This window comes from Giraffa tippelskirchi, chromosome 3, assembly GCF_054371585.1.
Source record: "Giraffa tippelskirchi isolate mGirTip1 chromosome 3, T2T-mGirTip1v1.2.pri, whole genome shotgun sequence".
In the NCBI taxonomy this organism is placed as follows: Eukaryota; Metazoa; Chordata; class Mammalia; order Artiodactyla; family Giraffidae; genus Giraffa; species Giraffa tippelskirchi.
Window position 1 is genome coordinate 89,435,273 of NC_137277.1, and position 14,084 is coordinate 89,449,356.

The 14,084-nt window shown below is 41.7% G+C and overlaps 1 protein-coding gene across 3 annotated transcripts in view; it reads right to left on the bottom strand.

Moving 5' to 3' along the window:
- Window positions 1–14,084, bottom strand: part of NOSTRIN (nitric oxide synthase trafficking) — a 63,855-nt gene that overhangs the window by 28,960 nt on the left and 20,811 nt on the right. For 2 of the 3 annotated variants that reach the window (XM_081582604.1, XM_081582603.1), the window contains exons 3-6: window positions 7,678–7,761; window positions 4,197–4,259; window positions 3,916–3,997; window positions 1,162–1,224 (exon numbers count right to left, since the gene is read on the bottom strand). In XM_081582604.1, coding sequence (XP_081438730.1) covers window positions 1,162–1,224; window positions 3,916–3,997; window positions 4,197–4,259; window positions 7,678–7,761 — 292 coding nt within the window. The remainder of the gene's footprint in view (window positions 1–1,161; window positions 1,225–3,915; window positions 3,998–4,196; window positions 4,260–7,677; window positions 7,762–14,084) is intronic. The other variant, XM_081582605.1, reaches the window with a different exon arrangement.

Genomic DNA, 14,084 nt, shown 5'->3' on the forward strand with positions numbered 1-14,084 from the left:
AAATTCTCACATCAGACCATAACTGTTCTGCTTAGAAGTCATTCACTATTTCCTGCACACATGTTATTAATATCTAGCCAGCTGAATCCCAGGGACGGGGGAGCCTGGTGGGCTGCCATCTATGGGGTCGCACAGAGTCGGACACAACTGAAGTGACTTAGCAGCAGCAACAGCAAACTTTAAATTACATGAAATAAGAACCATGTCTTAGTACAGCATGCTGCACAAGAAGTGGGTCGTACATGCTCATGGAATCAATACAGGCATCCCCCTTTACACATCTTCACCCATCCCTCAACCATGCTCCTCTCACTGGAGAAACAGAGATCACGAATGACCTTCTATAAAAGACAAGACCAAAACTCAGTATTAATATCATGCCCTAAGTTACAAATTATACAGAGAGGCAGTCAGTGTAGGTAATGGTTAAAGGCAGTAACCTGGAACCCAGGTTACTTGGTTCAACCATTAACCAGTTTTGTAACCTTAGAAGATTATTAACCTCTGTGTCTACACTTCCCCACCCATCTATAAAATGGGACAACACATGGTCATATACCACATTGGTTGGTTTTTGTGATGATTCAATACATAAATATATATAGCACTTGACATACAATAAAAGCTACTTATTAGCTATAAATGAAAGCCATATTTGGAGTTTTGCTCCTCTACAGTTTTAGTTGAAAGATTTGCTGTCATTGTTGTTTAGTCATTAAGTTATATTAGTCTCTTGTGATCTCATAGACTGTACCCCTCCAGGCTCCTCTTTCCATGGGATTTCCATGGACTTATCTATATAATAACTCAGGTGAGGAAATATTCTTCCCTTCAGTTAGCACTTACAAATAATGACACTAAAATACATGGGGCTTCCCTTGTGGCTCAGATGGTAAAGAATCTTCCTGCAATGCTGGAGACCCAGGTTCGATATCTGGGATGGGAAGATCCCCTGCAGAAAGGAATGGCAATCCACTCCAGTAGCCTTACTTAGATAATTCCATGGATAGAGGAGCCTGGCAGGCTACAGCCCATGGGGTTGCAAAGAGTCTGACATGACTGAGCACTTTCACTTCAAAAAAAATGATCACATTTGTGCAAACGCCAAAAGCTTCAATCCTTAACATGGAGTTTACACAAATGACATTTGTGTATACTTGCCTTAATTTGTTGATTCCAGTTGCTAATGACAAGATTTGCTGTCTTTTCAACTTCGTTATCAAGCTATCAAGGGGAAAAAAAGAAAAAAAAAATTTGTTGTCTTCTTGTTGAGTCATGGTGCTGGCTTATTAATTATAGTACAATTAGTATCATAAGCAATAGAAATTTAAAAACCTTACAGTGGACATATTTCCTGAGAAAGTAGCCAACTTTCTTTTCCTCAGGTCAAGAATCTTATCACAAGATTTAGTATGAACACATTTGGTAAGATAATCATTTCTGATATATAGTTATATTTAAAAAAAAACATAAATGGGTACAATCTGTGTGGAAAGGAAGAGGAACTTGTGTAACTTGATATCACGTCTCATCCTATTACTTCCTTTTCTGCTTCATTCTGTGGAGCCCACACTTTAACATCCTGAGAAATGGTAAAAGTCCTTCAGTGGTAACTTAACTAAGTGTCTTATAATTTCTGAAGTGAATACTGCTTTAATTTCAAAGAGATTGAATCCTTCATCATAAGTAACTTTTTCTCCTACTTTAAAATAGCCAGTGGAACAGTAATAAAGCTGATGAAAATGGACCTAAGCAACCTCTTAAGGAGATCAGACTTAAGTGAGGGCAAAACCTTTTACCCAAACCATAGACCTTTCCTCTAAACCCTCAGACCAGCCATCACTCAACCACCTTGAGATCTAGCAACACTGTACTTTTTTTTTATCAGTTCATTAAACTTGGATTATGTGTTTTATTGTACCAAAATGATTAAAATAATTTTATGCATTGTGCCACTTTTGACTTTCTGTGGCTGAAATGCAGAACAAGTTCACTTAAAAAATTCAAATCTTTTGTGAGAAAATGTGATGGGGTGATAGGGGTGTAGTGTTGTTTAGTCACTCAGTCATGTCTGACTCTTTGCAACTGCATGAACTGTAGCCCACCAGGCTCCTCTAGAGGTCCATGGGATTTCCCAGGCAAGGATACTGCAGTGGGGTGCCATTTCCTTCTCCAGGGGATCTTCTCAACCCAGGGATTGAACCTACGTCTCTTGAATTGGCAGGCGAATTCTTTACCGCTAAGCCACCAGGGAATTCCAGGGGTGCAATAGGGATGGGCAAATGTGAAACAATTATGAACTGAACCATCAATGTGGGGACCATGATATTAATTATCTAAAGCAATGGGAGAAGGATCATAGCACTGTGCCTAATTTAGTAAGTACTAAGGAAATGCTGGTGATTATCATATTATAATGTGGTATGAAAATATTTTGTAATTAATGAAAGATAGACTAGTGTTTGGAGAAGGCAGTGGCACCCCACTCCAGTACTTCTGCCTGGAAAAATCCCATGGATGGAGGAGCCTGGTAGGCTACAGTCCATGGGGTCGCTACGAGTCAGACACGACTGAGCGACTTCACTTTCACTTTTCACTTTCATGCATTGGAGAAGGAAATGGCAACCCACTCCAGTGTTCTTGCCTGGAGAATCCCAGAGCCTGGTGGGCTGCCATCTATGGGGTCGCACAGAGTCGGACACGACTGAAGCGACTTAGCAGCAGCAGCAGCAGACTAGTGGTTGATTTCTATTACGATGATTTGCAGAGGCAGAAGATTATATTACTTTCTGGTAATTACTGTAAACTTCCCCATCAGCCCTAAGGAGGGCATCCATTCTAGTAAAAATACATGGATGTTCACCCAACATTGATTCCATTTCCTGACTTAGTGTCATAAGTTCAAATAAGATTTTTTCAGTATCATTTCTCTTCCATCAGGGCTTTCACAAATCCCCTCATCCTATGGACTTACCACCTTTAAGACTGGCTTTCTCTGGCTGTGGTCACTTAAAACTCCCCTTAGCTACTGCCCCTAACCTTTGCAAAGACCTACTATTACTGCTCTGAACTTCTCACCTTACCAGACAGTGACACAGATGATGACCATGACTCCACACCTATCAGAGCTAAGCAGGGTTTATTAAATACCCCTTTATGTTGCCTGAAAATATATTTTGAAGTACCTACTGACTATGCGATGCACAAAATAAAAGGAAAAGGAGAGCAAATGAAACTGTTCTGGAAGGAAAAGTACATAGGCCATACAGATGACCAGGTGCCCTGAAAGTATTGTTTATTTTTCTTCAATTTTAAGGCTATTTGAGAATTATACCTATTATTGCTTTAACCTAATCGCAAGCTGCAAAGTATAAAAAAGCATTTCCTCTTAAAATTGTGTTTATAATTCTGTTTACAAAAGGAATACTTATTTATTGAAAAGCAATGTAAATACAAAAAATACAAAAAAATCAAATAAAAATAGCCTCTAATTCCACTATCTAGAGATAATTCTTATTAACATTCTGGGAAGGTGCATCTAGGTTTTTTTTCTAGGCATATATACACACATTTATTTTACAAAATTGAAGTTACATTGTTAGATTTGCTCACTTTGTTTTTTAATTTAGCACTACATCCCCATACCATTAAATTCTTCTATAAGATTTTTAATGGTTACATAGTATTTCATTGCTTGAATTTATCCTAATTTATTTTTGGAAGATGAAAATGTTTCCATTTTTTTACTACTATAAACAAGGCTTTAACAAACATCCTCATGCATAAATCTTTGGATTTGTGTTTATTTTTATGATAAAATTCCTAAAACTTAGTATCACTTTTCGATTACCTAGCTCTTGAGCCAAAGACAGAAATCTTACTTTAACAGGGAAGAAAAGAAATATTTTGACTCACTGATTTTCTCTTTTTTTCATGTGCACTCAGGACTTGATGAGCTGGTTTTATTGCTTCCAACTCAATTGCTTTGCCAAGTTTTCTGGAAACAGAATATAAAAGACACACAAGCCTAGTATTAGGATTTATATCTACCTTCCAAATTATTTTCTGGGGAAATAAAATTGTGTGTTACAGCATATCTACTCAGTGCAAGTTTGCAGGGGAGTATTTGTAGTACACCCACTTTAAATATTTATGACTCCCTTTGCAGTTGGAGCAAGGCTGGGCTGAGTACTCACTGATGCAGGTCCCCTGCAGACTTCATGCCCTCCGAGACCCAGGCCCAGGCACTGACAAGACAGCTGGAGGGAAAAACAAGGGAGGACAAGTGTGGGTGTCATTTTCCCAGGAGTCCCAGAAATAAAGCATCCCATCTGATTCCTGCATTTGGCAATTGCGCTCATATCCCTAATCCTGTTTCAATTTCTCCATGGGATAAAATCCTGCCAACATATTTATTTGCACTGTAGTCATTACATAATCTGCTTTTTTTCCCCAGTCACTTTCATTCCGATTTCCATTTCATGTTTGTAGAATATCAGGGAAACAAAGTAAGCAAGGATGAGAGGGCATTTAGAACAGGTGGGAGAGAGCATGCCAGAGGCAGAAGACCCTTAAAGACAATCTGTTTCAGGCTCTTCATCTTACAGATGAACAACCAGAGGCTCAGAGAAGTTGAGTGATGGAGGACTTGAGAGCCCTGCTCATAACCTGCATGCTCCTCTTGCGGTTGGGGTATAGCTCGGATTCCCTGCTGGCCTTTAGGAACACAGCTCAGATACTCCACAGTCTTGTGAATAGTATCTCAGTTTAATAAAAGGGTTGCTCTGCCCTGACCCAAGCAGCACAAAAAGAGAATCAAGAAATATGATGCTATTTTTCTCCTACATATAGTTGGCCGTCAAATAGCAAGCCCATTGTATCAATAAACAGAAGGGACAGAGCCAGTGTAGACTTTGATGGAAAGGAGAGGACAGATCGGTGCCCCTACTGAGAGCAAGATGGCACAGAGATTTTGCCTCCAAATGACTTGGGCTGCACCTGGCAGCCAGAGAATGGGAGAACTAGATCAAAGGATGTCAGATTTTCTATGCATGCAAAGCCAGGCACAAAACCAGGCATAAGAGAGGATGTACTGTATGCTCCCAATTATAGGAAAGTCCAGAAAAAACAAAATAATCTAGATCGGAAAAAAGCAGATCAATGTTATCTTGGGACTGTGTTGGGGAAAGGACTGTAAACAGGTACAAGGCATCTTTTGGTGTGATGAAAATAGGTATATTTTGATTTTGGTAGAGGCTGCATGGTGTATACTTATAACAAAATCGATCAAAATATATACTTAAAATGTGTGCTTATTATTGTATGAAAATTAAATCTCAGTAGAGTTTTGTTTTGTTTTTTTTACAAGAAATCCAAGTACACTTTCAGGAAGAGAATCTGACTTTTGCCCCTAGGAGGAGCAGGGCAGCAGAGCAGGAATGTGAAGGCATTGACCTCAGAGGATCTGTGTCTGAATCGACAAGCTCCCCTTTGTGTCCTGCTTGACCTTGGAAGAATCACTCAATTTCTCTGACCCTCACTTAATTGGTCTTTGAGAATAGAAATAATTTGGGTTATTATACAAGTACCTCACAGACATTATATGAGGTAGGTTTTATTTCCATTTTAAATACACTACACACTGAGAGGGAAGATACGGACTTTCCAGGTGGCACAGTGGTAAAGAATCCACCTGTCAATGCAGGAGACTCAGGTTCAGTCTCTGGGTGGGGAAGATCCCCTAGAGGAGAAAATGGCAACCCGCTCCAGTATTCTTGCCTGGGAAATCCCATGGACAGAGGAGCCTGGCAGGCTACAGTCCATGGGGTCGCAAAGAATCAGACATGACTTAGGGACTGAGCACGAGATTCCTAATTCACCCAGTTGGTAAGTGATAGAGCCAGAATTTAAACCTGGGCTGTCTGAAAAAGTCTATATTCAACCAGTGTGCTCTACTAGTTCTTTTGCAAGCTGAAACTGTTAGTCACTCAGTCATGTCTGACTCTTTGCGACTCCATGGACTGCAACCCACCAGGCTCCTCTGTCCATGGACTTTTTCAGGCAAGAATACTGGAGTGGGTTGCCATTCTCAACTCCAGGGGATCTTCCTGACCTAGGGATTGAACCTAGGTCTCCTGCCTTACAGGCAGATTCTTTACCATCCAAGCCACCAGGAAAGCCCCAGGCTACTAAAATACTGTCCTAAAAATCAAGCTCAAAGTCAAAGCAATTTCAGAGCCACTATTTGCTGTTATAGGATGGTGCCTAAGGAAGAGTAGGAATGCTCCACGAGGTTTCTATTTTTTCTTTCTCTCTTTCTTTTACCATCAGAAGGGGTCTTTGCAATGAAACTGCCATTGGGTAACATCTGCAAACAATAGTCAGATCTTTGTAACACGTTATCACTAATGGACTGGTTTATAAGAATACCAATATCTTTCCTCTCTTCCCCAAGAGAAGTAATTGACTTCATTCTCAACTGAATTGAAAAAAACTTGTGAAGCAATATTTTCTCCAGCACCTGATGTGTTAATGTCTTTACATATATTATCTCATTTAATATGCATCCCAGTACCCATCCACCCCCACACACACACAAAGGAGCATGCTTTGTTACTCCATATAACAGAAGAGGAAATCTAGGGAGGCCAGGTTATTTGTTGAAAGTTGTAAAATTGAAATAAAGTGGGAGGGATACACACTTCAGGACTTTAAGACCTTCCAACTTAACAATTCTGCTTCCCAAGTTAGTATCATCACCAAGGCCTTTTCTGAATATGATCTTAGGCTTCACAATGACACAGGATGAATTCAGTTCTGAAATTCACTATCTGTGTCACCAAACAAGTTTCTTAAACTCTCCAAGCTTTAAGTCCTTGTGTGTGAATAGGGATCATAAAAAGACTTCTCAGAGATTGTCGTGAGGATTAAATGTAGCGTATCTAGAAAAGCATTTAATGTAGTGTCTGGCACACAGTAAGTGCCCAAGAACTGGAAACCAGGCTTGATGCTCTGGACCTGCCACCTTTGTAAAAGGAAGCTGGAACTGAACATATGTTGAAGGAGGAAACAGACAGAACAGGCTCCATCTTGAAAGCAGGACTCCACCTTGGGCTGGACTGTGGACTTTGAGCTATATGCCCAGTATCTACGGAAACGACATATCAACTGGAAAACCAGACCCCCCTGGATGGAAGAGCCCCAGGGCTCATACCTAGACTCTCCGTCACCTAAAAGAATATCCTAATTATCTGTGTAACCAAATAGAATCATAAATTCTATTATGCTTATTGGGGTATGACCACAGTCCTATTGATAATTCTCCACTGTTAGCTACCTAGGCTTAAGGCATACGAATCATGGGGTTTAAGGCATATGAATCACGGGTTAACTTTGATTGTATCTTTCTTTTCCTTTGTTCAGACTAGTTTCAGAGAATTTGGGGAGGTGGGTTTGAGCACGTACACTTAGGGTATATAAGGTTTTCACAAAAACTGGTCAGGGTCCTTGGCTAAGAGGAGACTCTGTCTTGGGCCCACTGGTGTAATAAACTGCACTCCACTATCTGCATTGTCCTTCTGAGTGAGTTTGTTTCCCAGAACACGTGGCTACAACAATGTCACTTTTTTAAAATTATTTTTAAGAGTGATTTTTGCCTTACCTCTTCCATGTACTTACTTTTTCTTTGTGCTCTGTAATGTTTTGCTTAGCTTGGTTGCCAGTTTCTGAAGTCCTTTGGCATAATTAATCTCCAGATTTGCCCTGTTAGCAAAGGGAGAGTTGTTGGATAGGATACAACGACTGGAAATCAAGAAAAACACACATACACACAAAGATTTGAAGGAAGACTCAAGCTGATAATGTAACGCATAAAGAGATGATTTGTCTATAGAAGGATTCTCCTGTCCTAGTTGTAATCCTTAAGGATATCCAGGAGAGTCCTAAAAAGGGAGAGAAGTTTTAATTTAACCTTCCTGTACAGTAGCATTATGGGTTGGATTGTGTTCCTGAAAGGTTGTTGCTAAATCACAAAAGACGCCAGGATTCTTGGCCTCCGGAGGAGAATAATTCAATCCGGGGCCAGGGACAAGGCTTGATCGCTCAGAGCTTTTGTGTAATAAAGTTTTGTTAAAGTATAAAAGAGATAGAGAAAGCTTCTGACATAGACATCAGAAGGGGGCAGAAAGAGTGCCCCCCTGCTAGTCTTTAGCTGGATGTTATATAGCTACTGCTGTTGCTGCTGCTGCTGCTAAGTCGCTTCAGTCGTGTCCGACTCTGCGACTCCATAGACGACAGCCCACCAGGCTCCCCCGTCCCTGGGATTCTCCAGGCAAGAACACTGGAGTGGGGTGCCATGCTACTAGCACTCTGCTAATTAAAGAAAGGAAATGTCTCAAAACTCGGAGAATGGCACCAGGCCCCTCAACCACAAGATGCATTTTGAGATAACCTTGGCACCAGGTGAGTCATGAATCTTGAAGAAGGGCATGACATGAATCTTGAGGAAGGGCAGATTTCCATACAAATACATAGTTTCATTAACACAGATTAGGAAAACAATGTACGAGTATAACATACTGGTTTGTCTGAGCTTTTAGGCAGAACTGACTTGAAGACTGAGTCTGGGGTAAATACATAGCACATTAACAAAGCTTAAGACAAACACTTCCATAAGAAAAATGCATTGGTTAGCTCACAGTTTGAGAAAAGTCAAGTTCAGGTGGAACCAGATGTCATTATGGCAACACAGAATTTTAAGAGCAACCTCTTTTTAAATTTGTATAGAGAAGGGGGGAAAATGTAACACTAGTTTGTTTCCTCCTGCCGGTTAAGAGAGAGAAAAAAATATCTGACACTTGCAGCCTATCTCCTCCCTTTGGAGACCCCTGGCCTTCCAGCCTGTTACCCTCTCGTTCCCCCACAAAAGTTGCTTAAGTCCTAACCCTTTTGTCTGTGAATGTGACCTTATTTGAAAATTGAGTTTTTGCAAATGATCAAGTTCAGATGTAGTCACTGGGATGAGCTAGAACTCAATATGGATGTGTCCTAATGAAAGGAAGAAATTTGGCCATAGACACACACAGAAACACACACGGAGAATGCTGTGTAAAGATGAAGAGGCAGAGATCGGGATGATGAATTGCAAGCTAAGGATCCTAAAGGTTAAACGCCAGTAGACTACCAGAAGCTAGGAGAGAGGCGTGGAATAGATCCTCCCTCACAGTCCCTGGAAGGAACCAACTTGGCCGACACATTGATCTCAGACTTCCAGCCTCCAGGACTGTGACACAATAATGTTTCTGTAGTTTAAGCTACAATAAGTGACAGTAAGACTGTAAGTTTAGTTACCCAGTCTGTGGTGCCTTGCTATGGCAGTCCTTGCAAACTATTCCAACTACTTTCCTACTTATCCTGAGACATCAGCACCATCAGACCAGCTCTAGACTATCATAGCTGGTAATACAATAATGATGAAATTAACCACACAGTAACTTTCTAACTGAGGCTTCCCTGGTGGCTCAGTGATAAAGCATCCGCCGGCTGATGGAGGAGACTTGGGTTTGATCCCTGGGTGGGGAAGATCCCCTAGAAGAGGAAATGGCAATCCACCCCAGTATTCTTGCCCCCATGGACATAGGAGCCTGGCAGGCTAGAGTCCATGGTGTCGCAAAAGAGTTGGACATGACTTAGCCACTAAACAAAAGCATGCTTCCTAATGGGCCAACACAGGATTTAGAAGATGAATTCCCATGACTTTGTATGAAAGACAAGACCCATTAGGGAATCTGGGCATGCCCCTCAAAAGAAATCTCAGTTCTTTGGGATAGATTGAATCACTCTCATCTTAAACTGATTTTTCCATGTCCCATTCTATGCCCATCTATACCTAAAATGAAGACACGTTTTTATTCATCTACTTACTTTTCAATGAAAATAATAAAAATGTAAGAAATTAAGTTGAATTTATACTATGTCTTTCATCTTAATATAGACCAGAGAGTCTTTGTTACATATTTTTCAGTCTTTCTATTCTATTTTTATTATAAAACATCTTTAAAAATTATTTATGACTACATTTCATTTGGGGAACAATCTCAGGACTCTCCAGTAATTAACTTAATACTTGGATGTTCTCACACAAATTAGACTCAATGGTATGGACCAAACAAGGAAAGACAGTCTCTTTTATAAGTGAAATCCAGACATCATGGGCTATGAACCTGTTGCTAAATTTCTATTCATTTTTATTCACTAGTACAGCTGTGCTCCAAGTTATTTTTACCACTTTTTAAAAGAAAGAAGACCATTGCAGGATGTATGTTAAGGCCTAGGTGCAGAAAACACCCATTTGGCAGCAGGCCTTGTTCAAGAATAAGAAAAGGTTAAGGCAAATATTTTTAAATAATGCAGATGATAAAGAAATATCTCATTGTATTTTAAAAAAGATTTCTCTGCTCTTGGAATAAGTTCTGACTGATGGAGAGAGAGAGTCCTGGTTGGCAGCAACCTCAAAGAGACCACCACCCTCAATGAACTTGGATATTCTAGAATCCCAGGAGAGGCTATCACTCAGTAAAGTGGCTTTAGGAAACTTTAAAAGGAAGTAATCAGACTTACCTTAAGGGGTTTTATGATAATTAAGATGTGGCAATCACCCAAATAGAGGCTCAAAGACGGGAGTGATTTCTATTGACCTGCACCATCTGACCCCTGGCCCTCTTTCTGATTTCTTCTCCTGTCATCCCCTTGTTCACCATACCCTTGTTCAGCAGCCAGATGCCATCCTGCCTCAGGGTCTTTGCACATGCTGTGGCCTCTGCCAGGTAGTTCGTCTGCTACATAACCCCATGGCATTCTCCTTCTTGTCAATTTCAACCAGTCTTGTACAAACATCACTACCTCAGAGGTCTATTGAAAAGAGCATTCTTGTCACTATCCCCTACAGCTTTATTTATGCCCTAGCATTTATCACTATCTTACATCACATAATTTTTTAGTGTGCTTCTATGAACATTTCTAGTGTGTAAGTTCCATCAGGGTCAGGATTTTGTATTACTCATTGCTATATCTCTAGGCTTAGAACAATGATTGGCATGTAATTGGTGCTTAGCATGTATTTCTCAAATGAATGAATGGACTTCCTATCAAGTCTTGATTAGAATTTTTAACGAGTCTCCACTACAAGTCTGTTCTCATTTCACCACTTTTGAAAACTTTAAACTGCTGAATTATTTAAATTCAGTCCCACAAGTTTGAACTGTGCTCAGCTCTGATGTCAGTGTACACAACTCTCTAGCACTTGCAACAGCTAGACACATAAACCTTCTCCTAACCCATCCTAACCAGAGGGCTCTTTAGGAGTTTCATTTCTAGCATTCCATTCTTGCTTGGAAGCCACACATAGAACATTAAATGTGATGATGCATTTGTTGTGCTCAGATAGTGATAGGCACGAAATGAGTACTTAATAAACATTAATTTTTCTAGGGAAGCACACTGATTGAAACCACCCACCCTGGCCAGGCACCACAGTAACCATTTGCATGAGTTGTTTTATGACAGGAGGTTCTGGTAAGGAACACAGAACTAATAAGCCTCACCAACCAGAAGAGTTCGGAAAAGGTCAAAAGGAGACACCACATGTCCGACCACCTCCCAGAATCCTCTCGAGCATCCATGTTGGCTGAACAAGGTGTGCACTACCAGGAAAGACTCTAAGTCAGAATGATGGGCTAAAGACAACCCGGAAACTGACCCCATCACCATAAAACCCGAGACTGCAAGCCATGTGACAGAGCAGATCTCCTGGGTTCCCTTACCCTCCTGCTCTCTACCTAGACACCCTTTCCCAATAAAATCTCTTGCTTTGTCAGCACATGTGTCTCCTCGGACAATTCATTTCTGAGTGTTAGACAAGAGCCCAGTTTCGGGCCCTGTAAGGGGTCCCCCTTCCTGCAACAATATGATTATGAGTAGGATGGCACCCGACTCCAGTACTCTTGCCTGGAAAATCCCACGGACAGAGGAGCCTAGTCGCCTGCAGTCCATGCGGTCGCTGAGAGTCGGACACGATTTCACTTTTACTTTTCACTTTCATGCATTGGAGAAAGAAATGGCAGCCCACTCCAGTATTCTTGCCTGGAGAATCCCAGGGATGGGGGAGCCTGATGGGCTCCCGTTTATGGGGTCACACAGAGTCGGACACGACTGAAGTGACTTAGCAGCATGTATCCAAAAGAATTTCTAAACATTCAGAACACCCCAAATATACAGAGACAGAGAGGTGTGGGGGAAAGAAGGCACAGTTTTCGCATCCACAGCTCCAGAACCATCCTGAATGACTCCCACAGGAAAGGGAATGCTGTCAGGCACAAGCTCTTCCTCAGAATTCAGTTTCACTTTTACACAGTTCTTGAAAGTGGTAAAAGATTGCTCAGAGGCTAAGAGGAAATAGAAAAGACAATGTCGAGAGTGTGAAGCATAGTGTTCCTTTACATCCTTAACCCTTTCTGATCCACCTGCGGGGTCGGGGGGATGGGGGGGAGGAATGGGCTTTGCTGGCAAGAAAGGAGAGGGTCCTGCTTACTTTGAACTGATGGGCTCTTCTGTTTTGAGCCCCGTGTCTCTGCTGGCTTTCTCTCATGAACGGTAGGAAATCAGCCTAAAGAGATCCAATTACCACACAGCATCTCTTGCTTTGGAAGGCTTCTCTTTACATACAATTATCTTCGAAATCTGCAGGAAGTGGATTTGTAGTTTTATAGCTTGGTATACAGCTTAAAAATTCTTGTAATCCTGCCCATGAAGCTTGTGTCCAAACAGTGCGGTCTCTCCTGACAAATTTGTGACATGTTGATGAGGCTTGACCTATGTTTTATCTACACAGAAACTAGTGACTCCAGCATTTATTATACAACATGACAGGAAACATTCTAAGTGCTTCAGGAATGTTTCCTCATAAGCTGTAATCACTCCCATCAGGAAGGCACACTGACTCTACCCATTTCATGGGGGGGAACACTGAGGCACAGAGTTTAGTTGGTAACTTGCCCTGCTGGAGGCCACTCATGAAGAAGTGACAGTTGGGATGAAAACCCAGGTAGTCTGGCTCAAGAACCTGCCTGCCCAGCACTTCACTCTCCTGCCTCTGAAACTGGAGAATTACGGGGGAGTTAGAGGCAAATGTTTTTTAAAATTGACACCGCCTCTCCCTCTGCCTTTAACTGCAGTGTTCTGATTCACCACAACTCGTGAGGCTTAGCAGCTAGAAATGGGATAACAGCAGCCTAGGAGAAGACAGAATGAGCTTCCTGGGGCTTCTTGCAAAAGCATCTGTGCAGTTCATTGCAAGGCGCTTTCCTGAATGAGGAGGGGGAGGTCTTGAGGGTCTAGAAAAGTGGGGAAGAAGGGGTTCTGAGATCACATGTCACTAAGGTAGCCCTCTGAGGCCAGACTGAGCTGGACACAGCCTCTCTGAGCAGCACAATTGTACCCTTCATATTGTACCATCTCTCTGCCTTCAGTACTCTATTGGTAGCCCTACTACCTAAACGTATTAGTTTCCCTGGTGGCTCAGATGGTAAGGAATCTGCCTGCAATGCAGGAGACCTAGGTTCGATCCCTGGGTCGGGGAGATTTCCTGGGGAAGGAAATGTCAACCCAATCCATTATTCTTGCCTGGAGCATTTCATGGACAGAAGAGCCTGGCGGGCTACAGTCCATGGGGTACAAAGAATTGGACATGAGTTAGCGACTTAAACGACCACAATACATAAATATTACGTATATTTCATATTTAAATGGAGAAGGCAATGGCAACCCACTCTAGTACTCTTGCCTGGCAAATCCCATGGATGGAGGAGCCTGGTAGGCTTCAGTCCATGGGGTCGCGAAGAGTCGGACACGACTGAGCGGCTTCACTTTCACTTTTCACTTTCATGCATTGGAGAAGGAAATAGCAACCCACTCCAGTGTTCTTGCCTGGAGAATCCCAGGGATGGGGGAGCCTGGTGGGCTGCCGTCTATGGGTTGCACAGAGTCGGACACGACTGAAGCGACTTAGCAGCAGCAATAGCATATTAAAA